Source organism: Typha angustifolia, chromosome 7 (assembly GCF_048772165.1).
Source record: "Typha angustifolia cultivar Huaian chromosome 7, ASM4877216v1, whole genome shotgun sequence".
In the NCBI taxonomy this organism is placed as follows: domain Eukaryota; kingdom Viridiplantae; phylum Streptophyta; class Magnoliopsida; order Poales; family Typhaceae; genus Typha; species Typha angustifolia.
In genome coordinates this window covers 2,190,112-2,217,603 of record NC_133245.1, presented here as the reverse complement: position 1 = coordinate 2,217,603, position 27,492 = coordinate 2,190,112, and the positions used below count along the sequence as shown (strand labels likewise).

The 27,492-nt window shown below is 36.2% G+C and overlaps 4 protein-coding genes across 6 annotated transcripts; 2 read left to right on the top strand and 2 right to left on the bottom strand.

Moving 5' to 3' along the window:
- Positions 1-451: 451 nt before the first annotated feature.
- Positions 452-7,934, bottom strand: LOC140762123 (exocyst complex component EXO84B-like). Its single transcript, XM_073099740.1, has 7 exons — positions 7,421-7,934; positions 6,103-6,200; positions 2,981-4,022; positions 1,680-2,192; positions 1,218-1,406; positions 981-1,114; positions 452-862 (listed from the first exon to the last, which is right to left on the bottom strand). The coding sequence occupies exons 1-7, from the start codon at positions 7,616-7,618 to the stop codon at positions 709-711; spliced, it is 2,328 nt and encodes a 775-aa protein (XP_072955841.1). The 5' UTR covers positions 7,619-7,934; the 3' UTR covers positions 452-708.
- A 1,446-nt stretch (positions 7,935-9,380) lies between these two features.
- LOC140764024 (F-box protein At3g58530) lies at positions 9,381-15,327 on the top strand. Of its 3 annotated transcripts, XR_012104943.1 has the most exons (13): positions 9,381-9,592; positions 10,402-10,461; positions 10,678-10,761; positions 12,085-12,215; positions 12,345-12,420; positions 12,889-12,959; positions 13,826-13,912; positions 14,032-14,104; positions 14,217-14,284; positions 14,368-14,436; positions 14,524-14,629; positions 14,745-14,870; positions 14,992-15,327. XR_012104943.1 is itself a non-coding variant. In XM_073102446.1 (12 exons), the coding sequence occupies exons 1-12, from the start codon at positions 9,440-9,442 to the stop codon at positions 14,808-14,810; spliced, it is 1,044 nt and encodes a 347-aa protein (XP_072958547.1). In that variant the 5' UTR covers positions 9,381-9,439; the 3' UTR covers positions 14,811-15,327. The 3 variants fall into 3 exon arrangements, 2 of the variants coding, with proteins under 2 accessions (XP_072958547.1, XP_072958548.1); XM_073102446.1 differs by having other exon boundaries at positions 14,745-15,327; XM_073102447.1 differs by having other exon boundaries at positions 9,451-9,592; positions 10,390-10,461; positions 14,745-15,327.
- A 907-nt stretch (positions 15,328-16,234) lies between these two features.
- On the top strand, positions 16,235-21,491 carry LOC140762124 (5-formyltetrahydrofolate cyclo-ligase, mitochondrial). The gene is made up of 7 exons (XM_073099741.1): positions 16,235-16,514; positions 17,639-17,779; positions 18,770-18,934; positions 19,722-19,763; positions 19,845-19,890; positions 20,553-20,623; positions 20,992-21,491. Exons 1-7 carry the CDS (start codon positions 16,262-16,264, stop codon positions 21,123-21,125), a joined length of 852 nt encoding a protein of 283 aa, XP_072955842.1. The 5' UTR covers positions 16,235-16,261; the 3' UTR covers positions 21,126-21,491.
- Positions 21,492-22,737: 1,246 nt separating this feature from the next.
- Positions 22,738-23,631, bottom strand: LOC140763386 (oxalate oxidase 1-like). Its single transcript, XM_073101563.1, has one exon. It carries the CDS (start codon positions 23,608-23,610, stop codon positions 22,930-22,932), a length of 681 nt encoding a protein of 226 aa, XP_072957664.1. The 5' UTR covers positions 23,611-23,631; the 3' UTR covers positions 22,738-22,929.
- Positions 23,632-27,492: the final 3,861 nt, after the last annotated feature.

Sequence of the window (27,492 nt, the reverse complement as noted above, 5' to 3'; positions counted from 1 at the left end):
AGGAACGAAGTTTCCTTGGGAATTATCTCCACCTCAACTTGGAGTTGTATTTTCACTTCTTTCTTGCTCCTTTATTCACTCTAATTTTCTTCTTGAATTATAATGTCAGATGTGAGATATCCTCTCCCACATCACATGCTTATTGCATGTTTTATTACATCGCACATTCTCGGGAGATAATTTTTTTCCTTCATGCAATGAAAGAAAAAAGAGAACATATTTCTCGTTCAATTGCATGGAATTACTCTTGGCACTCATCATTCTATAACGTAATTACTAGATCATGGTGTCGTGTTGGTTTTACATAGATCGTTGATCTATATAATTAAAATCCTTTTGCGCAACTTCGAATTATAATCCATTTGCGTTTCTCCTTTTTTCCTCCCTACAGAGAAGGGAAGTTTATTGCATCATCCATTCTCTCAAAAGAATTGAGAAAAGAACGAGGAAGTTTCGATCAAATTCTGAAGAGCAAATTGATGAAAGAATTGTACACTGTGGAGTCTTCTGGACCGTACACCAACAAGCAACATTTACAGAGTCTAACTCCAAGAATAATGATCCAAAGATTGCCTAAAACAGACCAGTGATGGCCTACATTAGCACAAAATATCAAAATGGGATGGGAAAAAAGAGAAAAAAATAGACAAATAAAACAAATTTTTATTATACAAGGACATGTTATAGAGAGAAAAAGAAAACTGCACACTAGGAACTCCCGTGGGATCTCACGGATGAAGCTGAGACGGAAGCAGTAGGGCTGTTCAACTCCCTGTCTCCGTTGGCAATTCTAGCTTTTCCACTTATCCTACTGATATATTCTTGAGCAACGTCAATGAACCAATCATCAGTAGGAAGCACACTGCATCGAAACAACACAGCTCACGTAAGAACAGAGATTGGAAAACGATCTTATCAGTGAAGGAAAAGGAAAAGAAGTTGGTAGTTAAAAACTTATTATACATAATCATTCGCATTACCTGTCTGGATTCATTCCAGTTGCAGAAAATGCGGTCATAGCCCTTTCTATAATGTCTACTATTACTTGATGGACATGCCGAGATAAGAATCGGCCTTGTCCAGAAAGAATCACAAACTGCATATCCAGATAAAACTACAGGAAAAAACAACCAAAACAAGCAAATGCTCGTGGTCAGTCAAGAGTAAAGATTAAAAAAAAAAGAAAGAAAAAAAGAGGAAAAGGAAGAAAAGTTTACCTGTTGAAGGCCAAGAGGACCCAAAGATTTTGGTCCCTCTTCAATATCTTCCCAAAAGCTCTGATCTTCTGAGAGCCATAATATGACCGTCTCTGTCAGTCTCATCAGCAGCAAAGTAGCAAATCTTTCCCTACCAACAAACATATCAGCAGCTAGGCTTGCCATCCTATTCAATTTTGCATATAGTTCCTGGGTGCAAAGCAACATTAGAAGTTAATAAAATTTGTACTTCAATTTCAATTTATAACACCTAGAAATAACTGAACTCTTGGACTTTATTCTGAAAGGGAAGCCAAAATACATCAAAAATCTTTCGGATGCTATAACTGTCAAGTAGTGCATATGATGCTTTTGTTGTCTTAGTTATTTCTGCATAATTTATCATATCCAATAAGACATAACTTTCAAGATAAATGTATGAAAAACGATCTAGAAACCTCTTAATATGAAAATGTTAAGTACCTGAAAGATTAGGGAGGGAGCCCACTCTGGCTCTTCGACACTATTATCCATACTTATGTACATTTCTGCACTCAAATGGGTGTCACCATCCTCGGTGAATATAAGATCAAGAGCATGCTGCCTACAAAAACTATCTTTCAACCTATCAACAGAACGCTGCAGCTTCTTTTTCCATTCTCTTTGCTCAGGCACACGGTTCTGCCTCTCTGAAACTCTTTTACGAGAATCATCCATGCCGGCCTGGTACATGGGGGAAAGCTTCATAGCTGCACGAGGTAGCAACTCTTCTGCTAATAAAGATGCATTAGCTAACAAAGCTAGTTGTTGTGTTTCAGTTTCTGCCATTCTAACAATCTTATTCCCTAAACCTTCCAAATTTGCTTCATCTTCTATTGAACCTGGCAGTGCATTTATAAGCAAATTGATATAAGAGTTGAAGACTTTCAAAAGGCCATCCATAGCAGAACCACCTAACTGCATACTCAGCAGCGGCCCCACATCTTCAAAGAAATCCTGCAAATGATGGTCAAAATGAGAATAGACTGGTATGATGACTAAAGCATCAGAACCAACATAAGAACCAGTTGAAAGATGCGTGCCCAAGAATGGAAGACATAAAATTGATATTGAAATATAGGAAAAAAAAGTTACTTTACAAAAGCTATTTTTCATTTTCATTCAGAAACATACTATAAGGTGATCGTGAAAAGGAAAGGAAGTGCCGCCAAAAAGATTATTCAAAGGCTAAAGCAAAATATAAACTAACTGTGTATAGTCAATCGTAGTCAATTAGACTTCTTCATTGAGGATCAAATATGATGAAGAAAGAGGATAAGAGAAAAATATGATGAAGACAAAATTTCTATGGTGAGCCATGTCCAACCGAAAATAGAAGCAAACATAATAGGAATGACATACAGAACTAGCTGTGTTTACTCCGCATAGTTTGAAATAATCAGGGATCAACAGACTAGTATACTAAGGTCAGTATAAACAGCAGAGTAACATGCTTTCTCAAGCTAAATTTGCATAATTCAGGAATAATTAACAGGTAGTCTAGCAATAAAATCATTGATGATGAAGGCATAAACATCTGAATACAGAATAACAGATGATACAAATTGAAGTCATTGGACCAATCATAAACAAAGATGTGAAACTAGCATGACTTGAGATAATAGAGCAGAGTTTGAGTATCCAAATTTAGTGCCCTTGATATTAGAGTCCCAAGGTTAATATCAAAATAAGTGAAGGATTGAACAGTGCCATTTTTCTATGTTGCTATCCAAACTGTTTATCACCTGAACCATTGTGTTGAAACGGTGTGCACTGTTTGAAAGTTTTGGCTGGAGACCCAAATTCGTTGTAGAGGCTCTAGCAGATGTGCGTATACCAGATGGTGGATACGTAAGAATCCAATCATCTGCAGCTGCTAATGCAGCAGTACTTTCTTCAATCCTCTTCAAATTAGCATCTAGCGCTTGCTCAACGCTTGGTCTGAATAGTTTCAGAAGAACTGAAGAAAGTGACAACCCCCGAGCTTCCAGCAAGGCGCAATGGCCAATAGCTATCTGAACGCATTCTGCAGCAGCCCTTAAGCCTCCAGCAGCTGCACATGAGGCTAAGGCATGCCTCTTGACAAGCTGTGCAAACACCTCTGCCTGTTTTGTAGACCATATTACTAATTCTGAAGTATAGGATGATTCATCACCAAAGACATCCAGAGAATCACTAAGAGCTTGAGCGATAACAGAAAACACTTGCTGTGAGAGAGCAGCAGTGTATGCTCCTCCATATGAAGTGCTGGTAGGATGAATAATTTGCATGTTATGTTGAAGTCTTTGATTATGAGCATTAAGCAACAAACTATGAGCACGAGGGCCATCCCCAAGCCTCTTGAGAGCTGAAGCAGCAGCTCGAAGTTCAACACCACGAGTTGAGGACTGGCAAGCAGCTTCTGCGAGTTGATTTGCTAACTGTTGACGATGAACAGATATAGCAGCCACCAATGACAAGATTTCAGCTTTACTTAGAGTCTGTCCCTTTTTTGCTTCTGTAGCTACACGTTCTGCTTCATCTAGTGCATCCAAAGCTTCATCCACTCTCCTTTCGGCTAGCAAAACATCAAGCACATCAGGAAACTCTAGTGCCCACTTCTGTATATCTGAAGGTTCTTGATCTTCAACTTTTGATATGTCATCTTCTGCAGAACCTTCAGAGCCAGCAGTCAAGGAATCAATATGGACTCCTTCAGCTAAACCATGAATTAGAGCTGCCTGGGTAGATAACAGATTTCTAATGGATAGAAGCTCCCCTTCAAGATCTGATATTTCCTTTGATGTTCTGTTAATGAGACAACAGTATATCAACTCCAAAATGGGGATTACTTCCCAGACAAAGACAAAAAGAACAAAACTCAATCAAAAGAAAAGCATGTCCTCCTGAAGAGAAAATGTGAAAAAAGTCAAAAACTGAAAAGTTAAGTTTTCTCTATTTTAACTAGCGTCTCCCAAATATACAGGGTGGAGTTACACATCAAATTATGACTCTGCAAGTTTCAAATTTCAAGAACTTCCAGTGAATGGCAATCATTGATCCCCTAAAAACTAGTGATCAATTCCTTTATGCAACTTGAGGCATAAGAGAGCCTATCAAGTATCACAATAACTAAACAATAGGTAGAGAACATTATCTTAACTCTAAAGGCTCTCAAAAAAGGTCCTGCAGTAACATGACTGAAATTAGAGATAAAACTCCTGTGGATGTCAAGAATAGAAGGGGTAAGATTCAGGTCAAAGTTAAAAGCATAGCCATTGTAGAAGAAAAGATTCTAGAGCATTAAAAGGAACAGTTCTAAGCAAATTTCATCTCCGACACAAACTTTTCCTAGCCATAATGCTAACAACCACCCCCACCCCACCCCCACAAAAGAAATGATGCCAAAATTCAGGAAGAAAGTAATATGATCTCATGGAAGAAATGGAAAGAGCTTGTGGGCGTTTAGTTTCATGTTTTGGAAAAAAAAATGTGTTTATATATAGAGTGTAATATCAAATCAAAATCAAATTTTGGTTTATAAATCTCATGACATATTCTTTTCAAATGCCAAGTTAAGAGTGCTATGCAGCATCTTGACATCACAACCTTCGACGGAAAGAAAAGAGGAAAGATCCAAGGTTCTTTTACTTATGATGGTTTCTTATTTACAACTTCAGATGCAGTATCTTGAGATGCATGATGCTGAACAGTTAGTGTAATTTTCATATATTTCACATAAATATGTTGTGAGACATTCTCAATAGTTAGTGTAATTTTCATATATTTCACATAAAATGTGATTAAGGCTTAAAATGCCCCCAAGTCAATCTAAAAGTGTAGCTTGTCTAACAAAAATTGAAAAATATAGATAAAAATTTCTTGCATTTTCCCAAGAACGTATGATACTTGAGGATGAAAGGTCAAGATATACAGTACAATTGTTACCTAACAGACATATTAAACTTGCCAAAAGCATTTGGTATATCCAATCAGGCCATCTATAAGAGAACAAGTCTATGTACAAATTAATACAATGTCAGATATTGGTCGAAATTAAGCTAACAGACAGTACATTTGGCAATAATATCTGGTACTTCCAACCAGGCCATCTATAAGTGAACAAGTGTACGTACAAATTAGTACAATGTCAGATATTAGTAAAAAATTAAGCTAAAAATAAATTACGGCTATAGCTAATAACCTAGTCGACTATCTAGGTGTCATAAATAATATATCTCTGCTAATCTGGCATCCTTTCTTGAATTACAAGCATCTCATATTAATTAGATATGCTTTAGATGATTATTGTTCTGCATCTTATAATTATTTTTGTAATAACTAGTGCTAATCATCTTAAAACCTAATTCACAAAGAATAATCCATAGTCATTCCAGTGTACCACCCTTCTTTCCTCTATAAGAAACTCCTTTCCATAATCTCACACTGTAGTGATACTTTGATAATCCATAGACTGCACAAACAAAGTGCTTGATGACAAGGATTCTGTGCTACACCATCAGTATAAAAGAAGAACATGTTCCATTATCCATTCATATTATCCAGTCTAGCCTTTTGAAATTACACAAGCAATAAAAGAAGATGATAAAAGTACCAGCTCAAGCGGGCTGTTTAGTAAAAAAAAAAGGTACCAGCTCAACCTCTAAAATTTCTTCACAGCAGAAGGAAGACCTTCTTATGATAGTACAATCATTTAGTAAATAAGTGCGTATTGAAAAGGAACCTGTTTAGCCATTGTGAAATAAAAGATATTCTCAAGACTACTTAACAGAAGGTCCCATACAACATATATAAACTATAAAGATGCACATTACAAGGTGTTCCAATCATGGCATTCCATTTAAAAGTGTTTTCAGCAATCCCTTACCTTATGAATGCTGCATAGTTAGCATAAACGCTTCTGCGCATTTCTTCAGCAGAAGCCTTTTTCAGATCTTGCAGATAAGAGCACAGGTGCCTTATTTCCTGTAAAGAAAATACATGCATTCAGACAACTATCAGCAGCATTGTCAATCATTCTCATACTGGTGTAGAAGGTTTTTAAGAGGAAAAATAAACACTAGTTATTATAAAATAAGAGCCCGCCACATATAGTTCATCTAAATAATTAGTAAAAAGAGGTGCAAAAAAACAGTAATCTTCTATCCAAGAAAAAAGATAGTGGAAGATGAACTGTTGGAGGGATTTAAGTACCAATTTCTGTTCTTGTCTTGCAGAGGAGCTCACCAATTACACAAAATAACTGAACCCTAATTTTTGACTCATCCTGATTATAACCACATACCATGAAACTATCAACCGTCCACTCGGAGGTAAATTCCGGCAGAACATACAAAATAAGTAGTTTCATCCTAGTAATCGTAATCGGATAAGTGGACTTACAATGATTATAGTATGTAAACATAATAGAACAATATGTGTGCATGGTAATTTTCAAAGGAAACTTACATCAAGAATCTAAGCAGCATCACTGTAATAGTCAATTCACAGAGCCTTTTATAGAATGTAAGATGCACCATCATTACGGAAGAATTCAATGAACTATATCTAATTAAAAGAACAGGAACCAATGAACAATTTGAAAGATACTGAATTTTCTAAGCAGGTGCGGTACTTAGCATAATTGGCATTTAAACAATAGCATCAAATCTTCCAAGTAGCATCTTTCCACATGAACAATTCAATTATCTCTATTGTGGTTGTAAAGAAATCTCATGAAAAAAGAATAAGTTCTTAGACAAATTGCACCATTCTAACTAATAATGTCCTTCAGGTGAATATAATATACCCTAGTAGCATTAATTCATTAAATCAAGATCCTCTATCGGTGGCTTGCAGCCAATGATAACTAGCAGCAAACGATCTCATTCAGTCACTTCCTCCCCTCAATTATTTAGATCGTAGAACATACCATACAACCCATACCTCTATACCAGCATTTTATCAAACATTCTCAATTCTGCCATAATGAAATCCGCAAATCTACAAAGCCTTATTCAAACCTCTCAAGGGATCTAAAAGAAAGATCAAAATGAAATCTTTTTCGCACGTAACTCATTAGAAACTCTAAATTCACGGCCCTACCACGTCATAAACGCAATTCCACCACAAAAGACTCATCTTTTTGTCATAAAATCACATTACCAATCGAATCTTCGAAAAATAGCCAAACAGAAATTTCTAACCTTCTCGTTCATCGTCTGGCACTTGGACTGCACGTACGCATCTGGATCGAAATTCTCGGTCTTGAAGATCTTGAGCTTGTCTGCGAGCTGCACCCCGTTCTCCTGCCCGGCTCCCCCATTCGCCTGGTAAACCCCTGCTCCCGAGACCAATCCCGACGGCCCCGAATGCCGCGACCTAGACGACTTCACGGAAGCCATCCCAGAACTCGATTCCAAATAATCAAATAACCAAAACTACACCGGAAAAGGGATCCCAACCGATCCAACTCGTAGATCCTCAATCGGATCCGTTCAAGGATAAGAGATCGGCCGATCGATCGAGCTATGGGATCGATCCAGGGGGAGGGGCATGGTTTGGAAGGGGAAAAAGCGGGCGGTGACGGGATCGCTGGTGAGCCCCGTTCACGCGGTGACAGATGGGTTGCAGATGGTATCGTCACTTCCCTTCCCACCTAATGCGATCGTTCCGCTTGTGGGATATTATCGCTTTTTCTTCGATCCTTATCTATTTATTTGTTCTTGGGCTTTTCTATTTGTTTATTTTTGGACTAAACTCTCTTTTTTGTTTCTTTTCTTTTTTTTTTTGGCGGCCGGGGAAGACGCAGTCGGGGAAAAGATCGTATACACCACTGAATGCAGGAGTTTTTCACATCTCCCCTAACTCGTCCCCTGATTGGCTGTTAGAAAAATGAATTAGCTGATTTGGCTGCTGAATTCCTGAGCGCAGCAATTATCTGCAACTGAATTTGCAAATGATCTTTTGCCATGGAATGATTAAGGATATTAATTGAAAATTGAAAATTGAAAATTAAAGCAATTAGTTGGGACGCAGATGGTTTGAAGCCTAGGCTAGACAGCTAAAAGCTCGATGGAGTCTAAAGTGACTCTGTAATCAATGAGGGTTAGCCCTTTGTTCAGCCCATATTTAACCTTCGGACTCATGAATGATAAAAAAAATATATATATTATTAATTCAAAAGAAAAAAATTTAAAGCATTATTTAATTAATAATAAAACTGAAGTGCCAAATATTTGATCGATGAATGTAGTAATTGTAGAGAGGGGTGTTTGAATGTGATCATCTCATTGAATAATTTCAAGGTCAAATAATATTTCTAATGACTTATCAAGAAGATATTAATTAAAATAATTTCCTTAAATCAGTAGAAAGAAATGAAAAGTTTTTAAAATATTTATCACTAATAAATAAAAAAAATTATCGTATCGACTTGGAGTCTTATCCTCATAATCTAAAGAGAAAAATTAAATAACACTTAAAAGAAATAATTATGTACAAATCAGTTTAGACATGTCATTAACAATGCGTCAATACATTGATCACACATATCTAATATCTTAGATTGCACCCGTTTAAATCTTATAATCATCTTATATTCACTTTTTAAAAGTACAAAATAGATGTTGAATACGTGCAATAGATATACTTAGTAAATTAGTATATGTCAAATGACACACTTGGACTGATTCAGACGGGTTAGTTTATACTTAATTTTACTCTTATTAAAAATATAAATTTTATTATTTTTATTATTAATTTTATTACTAAAATAATAAAAAAAATTAAGTAGGTTATTCTCAAACATCACATAGTTATACAAAATTATAAATATAGAGCCTTTTTGATCGTTGTATAAAGCTAAATATATTTAATTTTTAAAACATAATACAAATTTACGACGTCATAATTAAATCAGAAAAATCGCCAATTTAATCCCTCAATTCGTCTAACTGTTAATTAAGGGTAGAGAAAAGAGCACTTATTAAGGATTTAGAGAGAGAGGTGTGTGTATATATATATATAATTATTTATTTGTCCGCAATAAAACGAATAAGATAAATAAAATAAGATAGTGGGGTCTAATTCGCGAATAACTCTATTTTATCCATCGACCCGGGGGGCCCTAATAAGATAAAGGGGGCTTATTAAGATGTCGTATTTCTAATATATGCTTACAGTTTCTTCTAGCAACAGTAAGCAGGCAGACGAAGAGGGCTTCCATGGCGGAGATAGGAGCGGCGTGGTGCCGCAGCACCGTCCCTCGCGTGCTGGAGATCGTGAGCACTCGCCTCTCTCAGCGTGACGTCTACTCCCTCCTCCTCGTCAGCCCCTGGTGCTACCGAAGTCTCCTCTCCAATCCATCTCTATGGGAGGTTGGTCTATTCTCTGTCCATCTCTTGGCAAGCTTCTCAATTATTCGGGATAATGGTGGATGTGTTAGTTGGAGTAGGGAAGAGATGTTTGGGGATATATTCGTATCGCAATCTGAGAAGAATCCTACTAAAATTTGCTGACGAAGTGTACAGCTAGGCTGCTTGCAAGATCCTCAGTTATTTGAGGAAGTGTAAAATTGGACACAGTTCGAAACTAGTATCGTTCGATGTTGAATTTGTAGAACCAAACTAAGGATACTAACTTTTTAGTTGGTCGATCTCGATCTAACCTTAGAAAGATGTTCCCCAAGTACAGTTGTATGACTTGCATTTATATGTTATAATTTGATGCATAGTGCTCTCGCATTGTTTGGTGTTACCATTACCTTAGAGAAATGTAGTTTCCCTCATCTGATTTTAAGAACTCCTGGAAGTAATCCAGATGGAAATTATATGTTTATTTCTTTGGTGGAGTTCTTCAAAAAGTTGAATTATTCAATGGCTAGTTTGCTTACAAACATGTGGGATTTGTAAAAGATATCCTCTTTAATATCATTTTACCGACTTCTTGCTTTATGAGATTCATCAGTCAACAAGAATCTATGGCGGCCCTTCCAAAGTGGACATGCTAGGATTAGACTACTTGACTCTGTGTATACATTGTGAACTAATGATAGGAACAGCCCTCTGTATCAGTGGCTGTCTTCTTCCCTTTTGTCTTGAATCCTTACCTTTTCCTGTTTGTTAGAATTTGCCATGTTATTACTGTTGTTTAATCTCACATTATTTATAACCAGTTACCACTATAGGTTCTTGATCTACATGAGATGAAAAAAGCAGGAGACCGACTGATTTCTGCGCTTTCACTGGTATGTGTCAGCTTTTGTAATTATAGAAGAAAATAGATAGTACCCTCAACCTCAAGCTCAATATATAATTATATATTGCTGTTGCATTACAAGTTTTGACTAAAGTGGGTGTGTAGTATCTTCTTTGCAGACTTAAATGTCTGTCAGTATTTCTTCCTCTAAAATCTTAGTTTTGGATAGTTTGTTTTATTGTTTCTGTATGTATTCACTATGCAGGCAAGATATCAACATGTTAAAATGATTATCCTTGAATTTGCACAAGATATTGAAGACAAACATCTTACCCTTCTTAAAAGCAAGGTGAATACCAAATTTATTTCTGTCTTTTATGCTCGTAGTTTGGAAGTTATTTGGTTTACATGATTGGATATTCATTTCTTGTTCTTAAGATGTCATAATTAAGATAGACATGTCCCTTTCCATTTGCATTATAGATTAGTAGTTGAATAATTTTATACAGTATATCTCAGATTGAGTTGATAAGTAATGATCCTTTTCATCTAAATGTCAACCAAATTACCGTACTATCTGTTTCTCATCTCTTTGACATCTTGGGCACTCTAAAAGAAAAAAAATGCTTCCTAAGCTAAAAGCCCAATCATCAGTGTTGTACATAATAAAGCCTCAAATAAAGTAATACGCTAATACCATGCCAAATAATGAGCTCCTTGATGAATCTTTCTCTATTAACTTATAAAAGGAATCCACCTCTGAAATATGCATGGGCAAGAATTGATCTGGAAGCGTTTTCTTTAATTCTGAAATGTCTGCCATTGATGAAGAAGGAAAACTTGGGTTTCTATGGGGGATTGAAGTAGATCAGGACTTTTGTAACAGTTATGTGCTGCTATATTATTCTCCGCCCATTTCTGGGCAGGGATTTTGCTTCTCCCAGGGGAGTTATTTTCTGGGCTTGTATCAACTTAAGGTGAATAGGTTCTCATTGATAAATTGCTAATTTTGTTTTTCTGAATGTCCAGAAAATTTCTTTTTCTTAAATAAAAAATTGCGAATCAATAGCTTTTTCTCATGATTATTTTCAAATTGATTATTGATGACGCTGTTGTAAAACATCTGTCGTCAATGCATCTGCTGTTAGATGTTTATGTATGTTACAAATTTTCTTGTGTTGGCACTTGATGGAACTCTCTCTTTGGACAGAATAATCCCACAGTAATGAAAAGTATATGTCACCAGAAGTTATTCCAACAGGACATGTATAGTAATTACTAAATGACATGACGCAATACCTGGACGTGCACCATTATGAGATACTTGAACCAAAAGTGTTATAACTGTTTCAATGAGGGCTATCATAATTTTACTTGATATGAGTATGTGTTTCTTCTGTTTAGGCTGGTTTGGAATCTCATTGTGAAATTAATTGACATTATGAGATTTCATTAATCCAGTAATTGCTACTTTGATTACTGTAATGCTGGGCCTTTTGAGTTTTAGTGTTTCCGTAATTGCTAATGTCATCCCAAATGTGACTGCAGTTATTGGGAATTGGTTTTGTTGATTAATATCCGTGATTCTGTAATAGTTGCCTTTTGACATCTTCACCATGCAAATTGACATTGTATTCCACAATCTAAAAGTTTGTTGCTTAATGCCCAATAGGGAGCTGAGTCACTTCAAGACTTAGAGTCTCTAAACCTGAACGCTTGTCAGAAAATATCTGACAATGGAATTGAAGCTATAACTAGCATTTGCCCAAATCTGCAGGCTCTTTCTATTTACTGGAATGTTGGGTATGTTTGTTGCTTAAGTTTTAATAAATAATTTATAACTCCTTTTTTTTCCTTTTTCTTTTTGAAGATCTGAAAGTTGTGAACATTATGTTCTGTCCTCTGATGATCTTTATGTATATAATGGCTCAGGGTAACTGATGTGGGCATAGAGAACATCATAAAGAATTGCAGACAGATAATTCACTTGAACTTGAGCGGTTGTAAGGTAATACCACAATGTTAATTATTGCTTCTGTTTCCTGGTTAACATATTGATCTTTAGATTGCTTGTTTTACTCCCATGCCTTCTAGTACCATATGTGAATGCAAACGTGCTCTTTCATAACAGATTTTGTTGTTCCACTTGGTCAACAATTCTGCATAAGGTCCATGATCAATAATGATATTTCTCTCCATGTACTGGTTTGGGCCTGAAAAACAAGGACTTAAAATATCTCTAAGGTTCAACTAACCCTATAAGGACATTACATGAAAATCTCTATAAATACACAGCACAACATGAACTAATTTAGAGATTAATGGAAACATGGCTCCTCTTGTTAGTTTAGTAGTGTTGTATATGCTATGAAGCAACTGATACTTTGTCCAGCTTAGCTTTTGGTGATTTGCATGAGTTCCTCTTGACTGTCATATGATCTGACAAAGTAAATTTCTTTGGACTGTCTAATTGCAGAAAATCTCTGATAGAAGTTTGCATCTAATAGCTGATAGTTATCAGGGATTGGAAAAATTGGATATCACCAGGTATGAATGCAGGGAGGCATGTACTTTAATTTCATGATATTATTGTAGATACATCCAGTACTTTCTGCAATCCTTTTCAAATTTGGTCCACTGCATTAGTCTTGATGCAGGAAAATGTTTGGGTTGTTGGCAAAGCCTTTTTCCATCAGTACATAGCAGACTAAGCGGGATGGCTATCTAGCTGTCACCAGCTCTCTCAGCATTGGTGTTAGATTGGCCATCTTAGAACCTAGAAAACCAGTATGGGAAAGAGATCTAGCTTATGAGCCACTATTTAAGCTCATGCAACTAGAGATCAAGCAACAATTTCCTTGACTTAGAATTCATGATGACACAGGGAGTTATAGATTTTACTTTTCGGTAATATTGTATTTTCCATACTAGTTCTGCAAATTGACATGAAAATTGCATCCTTTGCCGCACAAATATAAGTACAAACAGACAAAAGAAAAGCCAGTGAACAAGTTCTGTAGTTGTTGCTGACATTTGTTTGTAGGTGTGTGCTAAATATGATGCCAAGTATTATTTTGTAAGCTTAAAACCATTGTTCCGGACGTGGACTTACAGCTGAGGGGTTCTAGTAAATGTCATTACACATGTTAACTATGATCATCATTATCTTTTTATTAATGCATCAAGCCTACAGTACCCTAGGGCATCTCAATTCTCTGCCCTTTTCCTAGAGCTGGTTAACCTAATTTTGTCACCCAATGTTGAGCCGACTACAATGATATTGCTTATGTTTACTATTAGTTACTCTGCTGAATATGAAGTACTATTCACTATTTAGTTTAAGAAAGTGCAACTTCATTGTGACTTATCCTTATGACAGCTGAGCCTACTTTCCAACTTTCTATATGTTGTAGGTGCATCAAGTTAACGGATGACGGATTGCAACAGGTTCTTCTAAAATGTTCTTCTCTTCAAAGTTTGAACCTCTATGCACTATCAAGGTAAAATGTAAAAGAAAGTGTTTCTAGTTTATCATGAATTTGACTGGAAGTTTGATTGACTTAGGAATATACTGTTAGTTAATAGTTAATATTGATTCCTTCACCCCTCCTTTATGCAGCTTTACTGATAAAGCTTATGAAAAGATAGCGTTTCTAGCTCATCTTAGATTCCTAGATCTTTGTGGTGCCCAGGTACTTGATCCATTTTCCTAGATAGGAATCTATATTATGAAAAGATAGGAATCTAGATCTTTATTTCACATAATCAGGTTGTCAACTGATACCATGTTGATCTGGCTGTCAGAATCTAACAGACAAAGGCCTTTCCTGTATAGCGAGATGCAGAGAGTTGATTTCTCTGAATTTGACTTGGTAACTCAAGGCTAAGGGCCCTGCTTTTATATTTTGTCAGATGAAAACAGAAAAAATATTCTCTTTTGAATACTGTCTAACAGGTGTGTACGGGTTACCGATGTGGGAGTGTTAGCTATTGCACAAGGTTGCAGGTCTCTTAAATTTCTTAGGTAATTTGAGGATAATTTGTTTCCAGTTAAGCAGAAAAACACTAAGTGGTGTATCTGACATGAATTTGTTTGGGGATGCATATGCAGCTTGTTTGGAATTGTTGGTGTAACAGATACATGTCTTGAAGCCCTATCGAAGTCTTGCTCAAATACTCTCACTACTCTTGATGTAAATGGGTGTACTGGAATTAAGGTGGGCATGTCTATGATAATATCTTTTTTTCCTATATGAAGTCTGTGGCGCTTCAATTTTGATTTTTGACCTTGGCAATGTCTTAATTTTCTTTTTTATTTAAATTTTTGTTCAGAGGAGGAGCCATAAAGAATTGCTTCAATTATTCCCACACCTGAGATGCTTCAAAGTGCACAGCTAAAGCTTCACCAGGCGTTTTTTTCTCCTCGTAATGAGCTCATTTTTTAATACCAACAGGATGGTATAACCTATCCTCATGTCCTTTGATAGTAGAATCTCCTCGTGATGAACTCATTCTTTTCTTTTTTCCATATTAGAACTAGATCGTTTAATGTTTTGTTATCATCGAATTGAAATTGCAGCAAAAGAATTGGGCCGACATGCTTTTGTTCTCGAGTTCAGATAAACTACAAGACAATGGAACTCGGAGACACTGCTGTTGGAGTTCTTTGCTCTGGCTGTAAACCGTTCACCAACAAGTGACATGCTCTGGTGTCAAATGCCAGGGTAATACCGTGAAGGTTCGAGAATGCAAAAAATAAGGGTTTCTATAACTGAACAAGGAGAAATTTTGTTTTATCTTATGAAATGAAACAAGGAACTCGATATTGTTTCTGAAGTAGTGCATAATTGTGATAGCATTCGACAGTTTATTGTATAATATCACAAAATATACATATCTATTTGTATTGTTATCTTATCATTGTTAATTTCTTAAGACATCATTTATTTTAAAAATAAAGTTAATTCTAGAATAAGTATTTATCTTTGTTACTTAAAATGAGATCTTTATTCTATAAATAATTATTTTTATATTTACTTGTATTTTTAAAATAAGAATTTGATAATTATTTCTAATGCGATATAAAGTGAAGGTTAAAAAATTAAGAAAATATATTTTGTTTTTATAAGATTACTATAAGTATTTTTTGACTTGATATAAAGGATAAATTAGTAATTAGATTAGTGTGTTGTATAAGATATTCTAATATAATTATCATAATATTTACTTATTATTTTTAGAATAAAAAATTATATTCTCGAATTAAAAAAAAAAGTTATTCGTGAAACCAACGGGGCTATTTCGAGCGTGCATGCATGTAATGTCAAAGCCTATAAATTTATCGGATTCGGGTGTAAGTGACTAGGTAGACCTACACACCCGACTCCAATGAGAGTTTTTGACTGTATTAAGTCAGCCGCACTTCTATACTATATGTCTAATTGTTTTGAGACTTATGTGAATTTTATCACGTTAATAAGAATAGCATGACTTTCAAATATAAATTATTTTCCGAATTATCGAAATCTATTTGAATTTAAAAATAAATGAAAGAAAGTGTTACGTAAGTTGACTTTTAGTTTAACTGACTTCTATATAAATTGTTGAATTGAAAAACACTTTGTATAAATTTCTTTTTTCCTGAAAATTTTACTTAGTAATTTTTAAATTTTAATATAATTTGTTGATTCGAAAAATAACTTTGCAAAATAGACATATTTCTGAATTTAAGTTTTTTTTTAAAAAAAAGGAGGGCTAGTTTGGTCAAAAGCTCACTCCATTCCATTTGCAATATGAAATGGAAGCAGCACCTGAAAATCTACCAAACCAAAAACTACCCCAACACTGGAATGAGAGGAGACAAGGGTCTAATTAGAAGGGCGACAAAGGTGATGGCCCACCACCTTGCTCTGCGCTGCTCCTTCCATACCCCTTCTTTCTCCTCCGTCTCCTACGCTTCTGCTTCCTCTCTCTTCCGCGCCGCCATTTCCACAACAACCACTACCACCATGTCCAAGAGCGCATCGGATCAGAAGCGAGCCCTCAGATCCGATATCCGGAAGGCGCTCAAGGCACTTCCCCTGGCTCAGCGAGCCCAAGAAGGTCCGTTTCTTACTTCCTTTCGATTTTGGATCTCGAGAGTGGGAAAAGTTTAGATTTTCGAGTCGAATTCGGGTTGTAATCTCAGCGAGATTCGTCTCATTGGTTTAAAGCTGTTTCCTTTTTTAAGTTTCTGATTGAATTTTGGTGGCTGTGTTGGATTGTGGCCCTTTCTTTGGTGCCATTCTGTTGGGTATGCTATCACGGTTATTGGGTTGTCTTTTATTTCTGCGTTGTTTGCCGTTTGAATCGAAAAGCTTGCCACTTTTCCATTTCTGTTTGCTGTCTGTCAGTTGGAAGATTTCTCGCTTCTCTATTTGAAAATGAAATTAGAGACATTATTACCATTATGTATAGTGCTCGACTGGTTTGGCATCTGACCTGTACTATTCTGGCTCTTATATCTGTTTTGTCTCTACAACTGTGATGCGCACTTAAACGGATGGCGACTAAATCCAACTTATATTGCTCGGTCGTTTGACTTTATGGTTGGTTTAGATGTCCATTACATGGTGAAATAATCAGCAATACAAGTTTGATATGGTCAATACAAACCTATTAGTTTTATGTAGCGATTGCTTACTTATGGAAGAATTTGAATGTGGTTCCAAGACAGTTACATTTTCTTTTTCGTTTTGGTAACGAAGGCAATATCATTACCCAGAGAAAGGGCACAAAAGTACATCAAGTATCTAGGATGACACCTGTATACATTCCCTATACCGAAATTCTAGTAAATCAAACGGGACAGAATTTACGCAAACAGAGGAAAAACCTTGATGCTTCCCTAGTGTTGCTAACCTGCTTGTTACATTTGAAAAACATTAATGCTGTATGACTATAGGGAACATTTTTGTAAGGTGAATAGTTAGAGCTGTCTAATAGAAATTATAAAATATCATGCGTGCCAGGAGAAGCATAAATGCAAATAGTTATTTGAACAATTTCTAGAGCTTTTCAATTCCTAATCTGCTTCACATCACTTGACAAAGCAGGTATTGTAATTCCGGTTATCACGCGTTCATTTTATTTTATAAGAAAAAGAAACTTCTAATTTTTTTTCAGGATGAATCATTATTTTATGTGTTAAGTGACTATTATTAATCTGAAAATTGTTCTTTCTCCAGACTTGGCCATTCAAAATATTGTTCTGAATTCTTCTTGGTTTAAATCAAGTGCAAGTTTGTGTGCTTATATAAGTTGTGAGGCTTTAAGGGAAGTTGATACATCAAGGATTGTAGCGGAAGTCTTAAGATATACCGATGCTGGTATGTTAACCAATCATTAGTTCTATTCTTCTGTTAGTACTGTTGTTATTCTTTCTTTTTTTTGCTGAATTCTTTATACTCAATCATAGTTCACTAAGGAAGTAATATTTTAGTCCTTGACTTAGAATTTACCAACCTCAAATATTTGGACAACTTTTTGCTGACAAAAAATATATTTGCTCACTAGAATGTTGTATATAATCTTTAGGAACTTAATTGTCATCTTTAGGTTCTCCTTCCTTTATTTAATATTATTATTAGTTATTGCAGTAATGTACAGTTGATAAAAGGAGAGGACCTTGAACATGAAATGTTCTAGAAATGGCTACATGATAGGTGGAGATATAGTTTGAGTTAAAGCTTTGCATTCATTCAAATGCAACCATCTGATTTTGTCTTTTTGTTTTATTTTTCTAGATGAGGGTTATTATTCAAAGTGTCATGCTGTGTTGCTACTTGCCATTAACTGACATGCTGCTAGAAAAAGCCTAGCGGCTTGTACAAGCAGCACAAATGGAGACATTAAAGTTAATATTCTCACCTAACTTACTTCATGTTTTGTTGAGACCTATGTTATAATTTGAATTATAACTTGTTTAATTTTGTGATTTGTATCTCTTTCTTCTTTCTCCACATGCTAGGTGTCAGTAGCATTAACTTGATAAAAGCACTTAGGCATGCTAGAAACAGATGGCATGATAACGTGAATACTTGGTAGATGCTGGTATTGTACTTAATGACACTATGTCACTTCTATTGGCTGTAATTGAGTAAAAGAAGTTTCTATTTTTGTAAAACTTTTTGTTTTGTACATCACGTTATTCTATTGCAAAAAGTGCATGTTATTGCTATCTAAATTTATTGTATATTTTACCTTGTTAGCCATGTTCTCACTTGAAGGCCTTATCTTAAATGGCATCTAAGTTTTAAGCAAATTATTGTCTTCATGCATTACTGGTATCTATCCTTACTATTCTTTTTCAAGTCAAGAACATATCACACCGGTGATGAAGGAGCTTTATGTTCCAAGGGTGGAGGACAAGAATAGCAATATGCGGATGCTCAAAATTTCAAGCACGGAAGATTTAATAGCAAATTCAATGAATATTCTGGAACCATCCCCAATTGATGCTAATGGGAATCCACGTGAAGATGGTACAATGTTTAACTCTACAACTGTTCGCTAGCTCTTATAATTTCAATTATATGTCAAGATTTCTCGTTGTCATCTCTTTCTTTGGTTCCTACCAGTCCTGGAGTTTTGACTTATGTGTTTTGGAAGTTTGGTACTAATGGCATTAACTAACAGCTAATTATATCATGTTTGTGAATGATGGATATGTTATATTTATTTATTTTTCTGGAATCTGCATATCTAGCTCTGTAGGGAAGACCAAATATTTAATATGATTTTGGATCATTGTAACAAGAATTTCATAGTGGTGAGTACTGAGTTCTATATTTCAATAACTTACCAGCAAAACTTGGTGCATTCTCATTTTTATGCTTACAAAGATTGAATATAATACTGTTTGAGCAAACTAGTCTACTCTAGTATTTCAATGAGTAGTTGTTCACTTGTTCTAGGAGCATAACCACTTCTTATCTGTATTATCACAGCTTTCATGTACTACAAATAGGAGTGTGTAGAATTTTGATTTGATCATTTACAACTAGTCCAAACAATTTCTTTGGTATGTTTTGTGATCACAAATGTTCATTCAACAAGCACATCTGGTAAGCAACTCTATGGGGAAAGAAATAAGTTTACTTGCAGTCTTTTAAATAAGATTTTGATATTCTACTTCATGTGGATGTTTAGAACTCAGAGGGTAACTTATGCTTTGGCGCATCTTCATCTTTTTTCAATTCATATTCTTAATTAATATCTCAATGAGAGTAATCAAACTGTTTTGGATACTGATGGTTTCCATTGTTGCAGTTATGCTTGCAACTCACCCTGTTGATATCTTTCTTTTACCTGGTAAATACTTTGATTCTTCTTAATTTATGTTCTATAACCTTGGTCAACTTTTTCACTTGGGGATTTTTATTACTCTTGCAGGACTTGCGTTTGATAAGCATGGGCATCGACTAGGTCGTGGAGGAGGGTAGGTTCCGCACACTTTGTCTGTCTAGAATTGCTCACTCAACTTAGCCGTCGTCTTGTTACCTTCAGAAAGAATGAATTTGGTTTGCTTCTTGGTGATTTTTTAGTTCTTCCATTTATTATGCAAGGAATCTACATAAAATAGTAGGTTAGAGAGATTAGAGAAGAAAAGTGTTGAAGAAAAGTGAAATTACTTGTTAGTAACATATCACGAAGAAAAGTGTTGAAGAATAGTAGGTTAGAGAGATTGAAGATGTTTGAGATCTTGCTTTTAATGAAATTATGTTGGGTTAGCCCAGCTTATGAAAAGTAGATAACGTACATGTCTAACTTGACCATCGGTTAAAACGGTGGTCCCAGCTAATAGAAAGTAGACTGCCGAGTATCATATCTGGTTCGTCTCTCATATCTCTTGATAGCATATCATTATTAAAGTTGCTTAGAAATGACCCAACTTGGACAAACCTACTACTTGGTTTCTTGGGTTCTGGAAAGGAAATCTTGACCCATTTACTGAGTCCCCTGTTTGATGTAACTTATCTCCTATGCAGCAAGCTTCTTTGGGATAAAGAATTAGATTAGCCTTATATCTTTAAATTACTGTATCACTTGTATATGTATCTAACTTTTTTCTCTTTCGTATGTGGACGTGCAATTCAAAAGCTACTATGATGTACTCCTAACAAAATACCGGGAGCTTGCCATGGAGAGGAAGTGGAATCAGCCTCTTCTAGGTAATGTAGATTTTATCTCTAACCCTCTTTTGTTGTAGACTGGCTGTTTCTTAGAAGTTATTACATTGTTATATATTTCACATAAGCTTCAAGTCGTCGATAACACAATGGGTTTCATCAAGAGTTCGTTGTGACTGAAAGTTACATCAGTTAGAAATGACGCATAATTATGTCGGTCATTACAAGCATTTTTTTAGTTTCCTGTTGTCACATTCTATGATGTTTCTAATTTCATACAGGGGTCGAAGTTGGCTAAGAAAAAGAAAGCATATACTCTTCACTCTCCTTACTGTGTTTCTTTGTTTAGCTTTTTATACCGACCTGCCTCACTGCTTAATTTGCTTACTTTTTCTTTTTTCTGCCTGCAGTTGCACTTGCATACTCTGTACAAATCATGGAGGAGGGTGTCATCCCTGTAACTCCCACTGATTTCCCTGTTGATGCTCTTGTTTCCCCCTCCGGCATGATTCCAATCAGCTCTGCGGCATTGGAGAAGATGTGATTGAGTGGCTTGGCTCTGTGCTCTGACATATTATTCCCTGTCAAAGCTAACATATACGTCTGCTTCACCAATAGATTCGCCTATAGGCTGTAAGTAATTAAGACTGGAGAAGAGGGTGTATCAAGTATCAACATTCTATTTGATTTCAATATTTCCTTCTTTCAACTCAGGAATCACATATGGTTTGACTGGCGAGTTTTGCACATGTCGACTGTCATTATATTGTTGTATGTAATTCTTGATGTTGTTCTATAAAAACTGTGACAACGACCGTGATTGTAACCACTCGCCCGACTACATGCTCTGACTTCAAGGTTTCATATAGACGAACTCAGAATAATAATTGTCCTTGTGCTTGGTTATCGAAAGTTACCCGTTATATAATTTGTTGATTTTAATCCTCCATAAAGCATGGCATACCCGAGTATGTCTCTACACACTGAGTGCTTCTTTCAGGGATACATCCTCCTATAGCGCTTTAAACAGCAAGTTTAGAACGACCCATGTATTTTTGGGGATTATGCCTTTGTTTTTGTGATGTAATGCTGTGTAAAGTTCTTGCAGAAATGCAATGTTTTATATGGTGGAACAAGAAAGGCAGGCCCAGTTGCAGAACATCGATTAGCCAACTTTCTACAATTGATATAGTGAAAGTGATCAGAGATCATAAAAATTCCATCAATTAACATAGTCAAATTCATACTAGTCAAGAGGTTGGCATAGGTATATATGCCTCGGTGGCCTCCTTACGAACTACAAGATAATTTCCAACTAAGGGAAATATATGCTACTTAATTGAGCAAATGATTAATTATCACTAAGATGATACTCTAGTTATAAAGCTCATGTTCTGAAATTAATTACTCTTTTCGACGAATTGTGCTAAATAGTTTGTTTAGTTAGTAAGTCATTATGCCAATGTGGTACTCCTATGATTAACATATTGATACTACGAAGTTTATGCCCAGTAATTATGCTGAGTACTTTATAAAGATGACAACAGAATATAGGATGCATAGACTAATTTTCTAGCCAGTGAATGATCTTCTAAGGAGACGTGCATCTTTAGGAATGATCCAAAGAAATGTTTGACTCGTTCATCATGGTTGTTAAAATATAAAATATAAAAATTACTATTTTCTAATAGCTTAAGTTTTTAGAATACTTAGTTAATAAGTTAACATAATAATAAGACTCATCTTTTATTTAAAATATAATTAAATTCAAACTGTCTCAATAGAATATAAATAGCTTTTAGTTGGTGCATTAGCATAGTGTTAGTGTAGATCTTGTTATTTAAAATATAAAACGTTCTCCGCCCATTTAATTCAAAATCCACTTTTTGGACCATCCAAAATATCTTAATAGGATATTAAATCACCGTTTTTCTAATAATTTAAGCTTTTAATTAATAAGTTAACATAGTATTAAAATAGAGATCCTGAGTTTAAATTATGTCAATACAACATATCAATTTCTAATCATTTATATTTTAAGAGTAATCTACGGGTTAACATAGTTATCATACAGAGCTAGCACAACCATAGTAGTTGTCCGGAGTAACAAGAAGATCAAAAGCAATCATAAAATTTATGGAATACGTAAGAACAGATGGAAGGATATAATTAGATGTTTACATTAAATGATAATATAAGTCCTCCAAGATGGAGGAACATACAACGTAACATAAATCTATACATATATAAATGCGCTACTTATTCATTTATTCTTATCATATAATTACTAGAAACACGTAGCGAATTAAATGTAGTATTCCAGCAACATGCATGCATGCAACCTAGGACTAGGAGAAGCATGCATCACAGTTCCCAAACTCGGACTTGATCAGATCAACGATCTCTTCATCCACTCGAAAAGCCTTCGTCAGCACCTTCGTCGGGATCTCCGGCATCGACCCGAACAGATTCTCCGGCGCGAAGACGATCCCCGGCGACTGGCTATTGAATGCCACAATCTGCGTGGCTTTCCCCTCACCAACGTTGTACTGGAAGTGCATGAGCCCTCGAGGGATCACGAAGTTCTCTCCCGCCTTCAAGACTTTGGAGTAGAGCACATTTTTCGTGCTCATTATTCCGAGGAGCAGCTTCCCTCGGACGACGAGGCCGATCTCGCTGGCGCGGGGATGGACGTGAGGCGGGTTGACGCCACCCGGGGCGAAGTCGACGCGGTTCATCGACACGCCGAGCGTGTTGATGCCCGGGAATGCCGTGACGTCCCCGCTCGTCGCGTTCGATCCGTTCGGGTTGTCGGTGTCGCCGCCGGTAGAGAGTATGGAAGAGAAGAAATCATCGGAGCAGACGGCCCATTCCGGCTTGCAGGGGTACCCGTTGATGGTTTTTCCTTTGGTTAGGTCGGCGATGCACAAGTCATCGACCGGGTCGGGGTCGGCGGCGGAGGCGAGAGAGGAGAGAAGGAGGGCTGCAGAGAGGAAGAGTTGGAGTTTTGATAGGGATGAGATCTCCATGTTGAGTTATGAGAAGAGAGAAGGTAGGGCATACCCTTGTTATATATACATATAACCACTCGGTGCTGCAGTGTTAGGATTCAAACTCGATTTGGCTACGAAAATTTAGATGCTACTGTTAGGATTCAAATCCTGGACTGTTCCATTGGCGTTTTGTCTTACAAAAAGTTAGAAACTAGTTAAGTTTGGTTGGAACTGATAGGAAGCAAAAGGGAGGAGTGAATCATTACGGAAAGTAGATATACAGTACCTGAGTTGAGAAAGGTCGTCTTGACTCTTGAGTACTGGCTGAGAATTAATATAGGATAATTAAATTGGCCATTTGGGGTTAACTTAATCTTTCACGTTGCTTTATACCATATGCATGCCTAACTAACTTGTATATTTCACGTTTAACCACATACCACATTACGTGTACTCCTAAAAGTTAAAATTATTTATTTCATGTACTTCTTAAGATGTTATACAATCTTTATCCTTGTACAAGAATCGAGTCTTTTAATCAGATGACGTCCTAAGGTTTTAAATATATATATATATATTAGATGACTTAACGTGCATGCTCTAGTGGGTCGTATGCCTGTAAATGGACCAACATTTCTCTTCTTCTTACTGCTGTCAAGGTGTTTATGGATATATATCCAAAGAAAGAGAAGTAAAGCTACAACTCGTACTCCATCAACGTCATGGCCGACGACGTGTAAGTGTTTTTTATCTTTTGTGTGCATGATGTCGTCATACGTGGCAGAACTTAGAAGTCGTGGTGTTGTTGGAGAAGGCACCTCTACAGGATAGCCCGAGTCTTGTACGTCACTGGTATAATTCAAACTTACACGTGGTCAACCATTCAGACTTTTTGTTTTCAAAAAAGAAAAAGTCAAATTCAAATTTTAGGATAATCTTTGTAAATGTGGATACTTTGATCATGATGTTCTGTTGAGGACTATATCATATTTTGAATTTTAACTTGTTTAATAGGCTGTAATTTTGTTTTGTTTTTTGTTCATCACATCATTCTATTTGCAAAATGAGCATGCTGCTGCTATCTAAATTTGTTCCAAGGAGTATTAATTAGCAGCTACCATACGTGGTTGTGATTCTTTAACTTCTTCGATCAATTATAAAAATTAAGCCTTCTCCACAAGCTAGCTTCTATCGTAACTATGACGAACAAAGTCGATCTTAACTTTGCTTGAATCATTCCCAGAGATACTCGAGTCATGTTAATTAGATGATCACTCACCGGGTTAGAGAATCACCCTATGCATCTTATATATGTCATCTTCTAAACTTCTCAGCACACTTAGTGCCAATATTTTACCATTTGGGTTATTACATTAACGGTAATTGTCTACTCAAAAGTCTAGACTAAATTACGATTATTAGTCAACTATTAGTCGAGACATAAAAAGACTTACTTATATACCCTCGTACAAGTATTGTTTGTTTTGAATGGTAAATTTAACATATTTAACTGTTACAGTTTGATATTAAATATATGGAGATTAATTAAGTGTTTAAGTTTGAAACACAAAGGAGTAAGTTGCAAGCTAAACTGCGTGCATGGGATAAACTATTGTTTTACCCCTTTTAAAAACTAGTTAGCGTATTATCGTTAAGAGAAATTAAGTTTAGAGCATGAGCTTTATAGTATCAATGTTTTACTTCTTGAGTATAGCCTTAATAGTAATAACTTATTCGATACAGTAGGAAGTCTACGTTCACAATTCTTTAGCACCAAAATTGGACTTACATACATTGCAAATTTAGAACTTCAATTCATGATCTCATGTTATCGGTAATTTTTTCTAAGAAACAAACTCATTAATTGTATAGTAAAATTATTTTATGGAATGCGAAAAAATAGAAGGATATATAATTATATATATGTTCCTATTTACTGATAATATTTATCCGCCAAGATGGATCTTGGAACATAGAACATATACACAATATACATACACACACACACACGCACATATATATATCCATGCTTATAATAATTAAGATCGAAGCACGTAGCTGGCTACGTACTATTTCAAGCAGCATGCAAGTTACACGAGGCATCAATGTTCCCAAACTTGGACTTGATCAGATAAATAATCTCTTCATTCACTCGAAAAGAGTCTTCGTCAGCACCTCCGTCGGGATATCCGGCATCGACCCGAACAGAGTCTCCGGCGCGAAGACGATCCCCGGCGACTGGCTATTGAATGCCACAACCTGCAAGGCTTTCCCCTCTCCAACGTTATACTGGAAGTGCATGCATGAGTCCTCTAGGGATCACGAAGCTCTGTCCCGCCTTCAAGGCTTTGGAGTAGAGTAGGTTTTCCGTGCTTATTATTCCGACGAGCAGCTTCCCTCGGACGACGAGGCCGATCTCGTTGGACGTGCGGTGAGTTGACGCCACAATTGGAGTAGAGTACGTTTTCAGTATGAGACTGTCACTCACTCGATAATGATGCCTTCTGTAATCTGATTGATGCCAGAGATATCAAAGATAAAGAATCGAGAATGAAGTTATAAAGTTAATTATGACTTTTCAAACTTAGCAGTTGAACTTTTTAAACTAATTATTTCTTTTTTGTTTAACAAACATTGAATATTTCAGTGTTTTTCAGCTGAACTTATTATCAACATTTTTTTTGTAATTAAAATGCTAATGAATTCAGCATAGTTACAGCAAATTAGATGCCATTTAGTTTAGGGGGAGATTTAATTTGGTACATAAGGATTTCAAGAGGGCTAGTTTCGTCAGAATCTGGAAAGAAGTACGTGAGCAAGTATTCCCGACGTAATATTTGTCTGACGTAAAACTTAGCTAATGGCGTACTTAGGAGTGTAAGGGAGCTCGATCCAGCTCGGCTCGGCTCAACTCGGGCCTAGCTCGATGAGGCTCGATAGCTCATGGACTGGTGAAGACTTCCTTGCTTTGCCTGCTTCCTTTCTCGCTAATTGAAAGCAAGACACACATCTGAAGCTTATAGTTGCATGTTGATTGAGGATGATGATTCCACAGCAGAAGATGCATATATTACATAAAGATCTTCCTTCTTTTGACTCAAAATATGAATTAACATGATACGTTGATGTAAGAAGATATTCATAAGAACTGGAGATAGAGGGCTTACTCGCTGTATTCCTTTTTCAATGAACGCACAACTTTTCTTTTAGATGATGGTTTGACATAATAAGCTAAGTACCTAGCCCTCTTTTTTTGGAGTAGAGGAGATGCCCAATCTCCTCTCCATTCACTTTTCTTTTAAGCTCGTTTTCTCCTCCACCTTTTTTTTAACTCTCAAGAAGTCACGGAATGACTGATTCTCTTTCAAACAGTGGACTTTTTAACCATTTTTGCTCATGGGTCAGCTCCAAGAAATTCATGGATTTCGGAAATCAAAATTTGGATACTCTGATTGAAACCGATATGGTTTTGTTTGTCCACGGTCAAAAAGTAAAAAAAAAAACTACGAAGCCTTTTGCGTTCAATTAAGGAAAGCAAAGCAGATTGAAGACTTTTCGGCGGGGCTTGGACCTTGGAGGCCGATAGGAACTTGGAGATGGTCGATCAGAGCTTGGAGATGGTTAGTCAGAGCTTCAAGGTGGCTGATGGGAGCTTGGAGATGGCAGATCGGAGATTGTAGACCAAGACCACCAAATACCGTTTCGGTTCCGATGGCCGACAGGAGCTTAGAGATGAAGATGGGTTTGGTGGTGAAGGTGGAGATAAATTTGGGTGGTGAAGAGGGTTTGGGGGAGATGAAATGGTTTCGACGGTGCATTTGGAGAGATAAAGATTGAAGACTTGGGAGGAGGATTATTTTTTTCTTCTCCAATATAGATCATACTAACCATTGAATCTAAGATCCAACACTTCTAAAC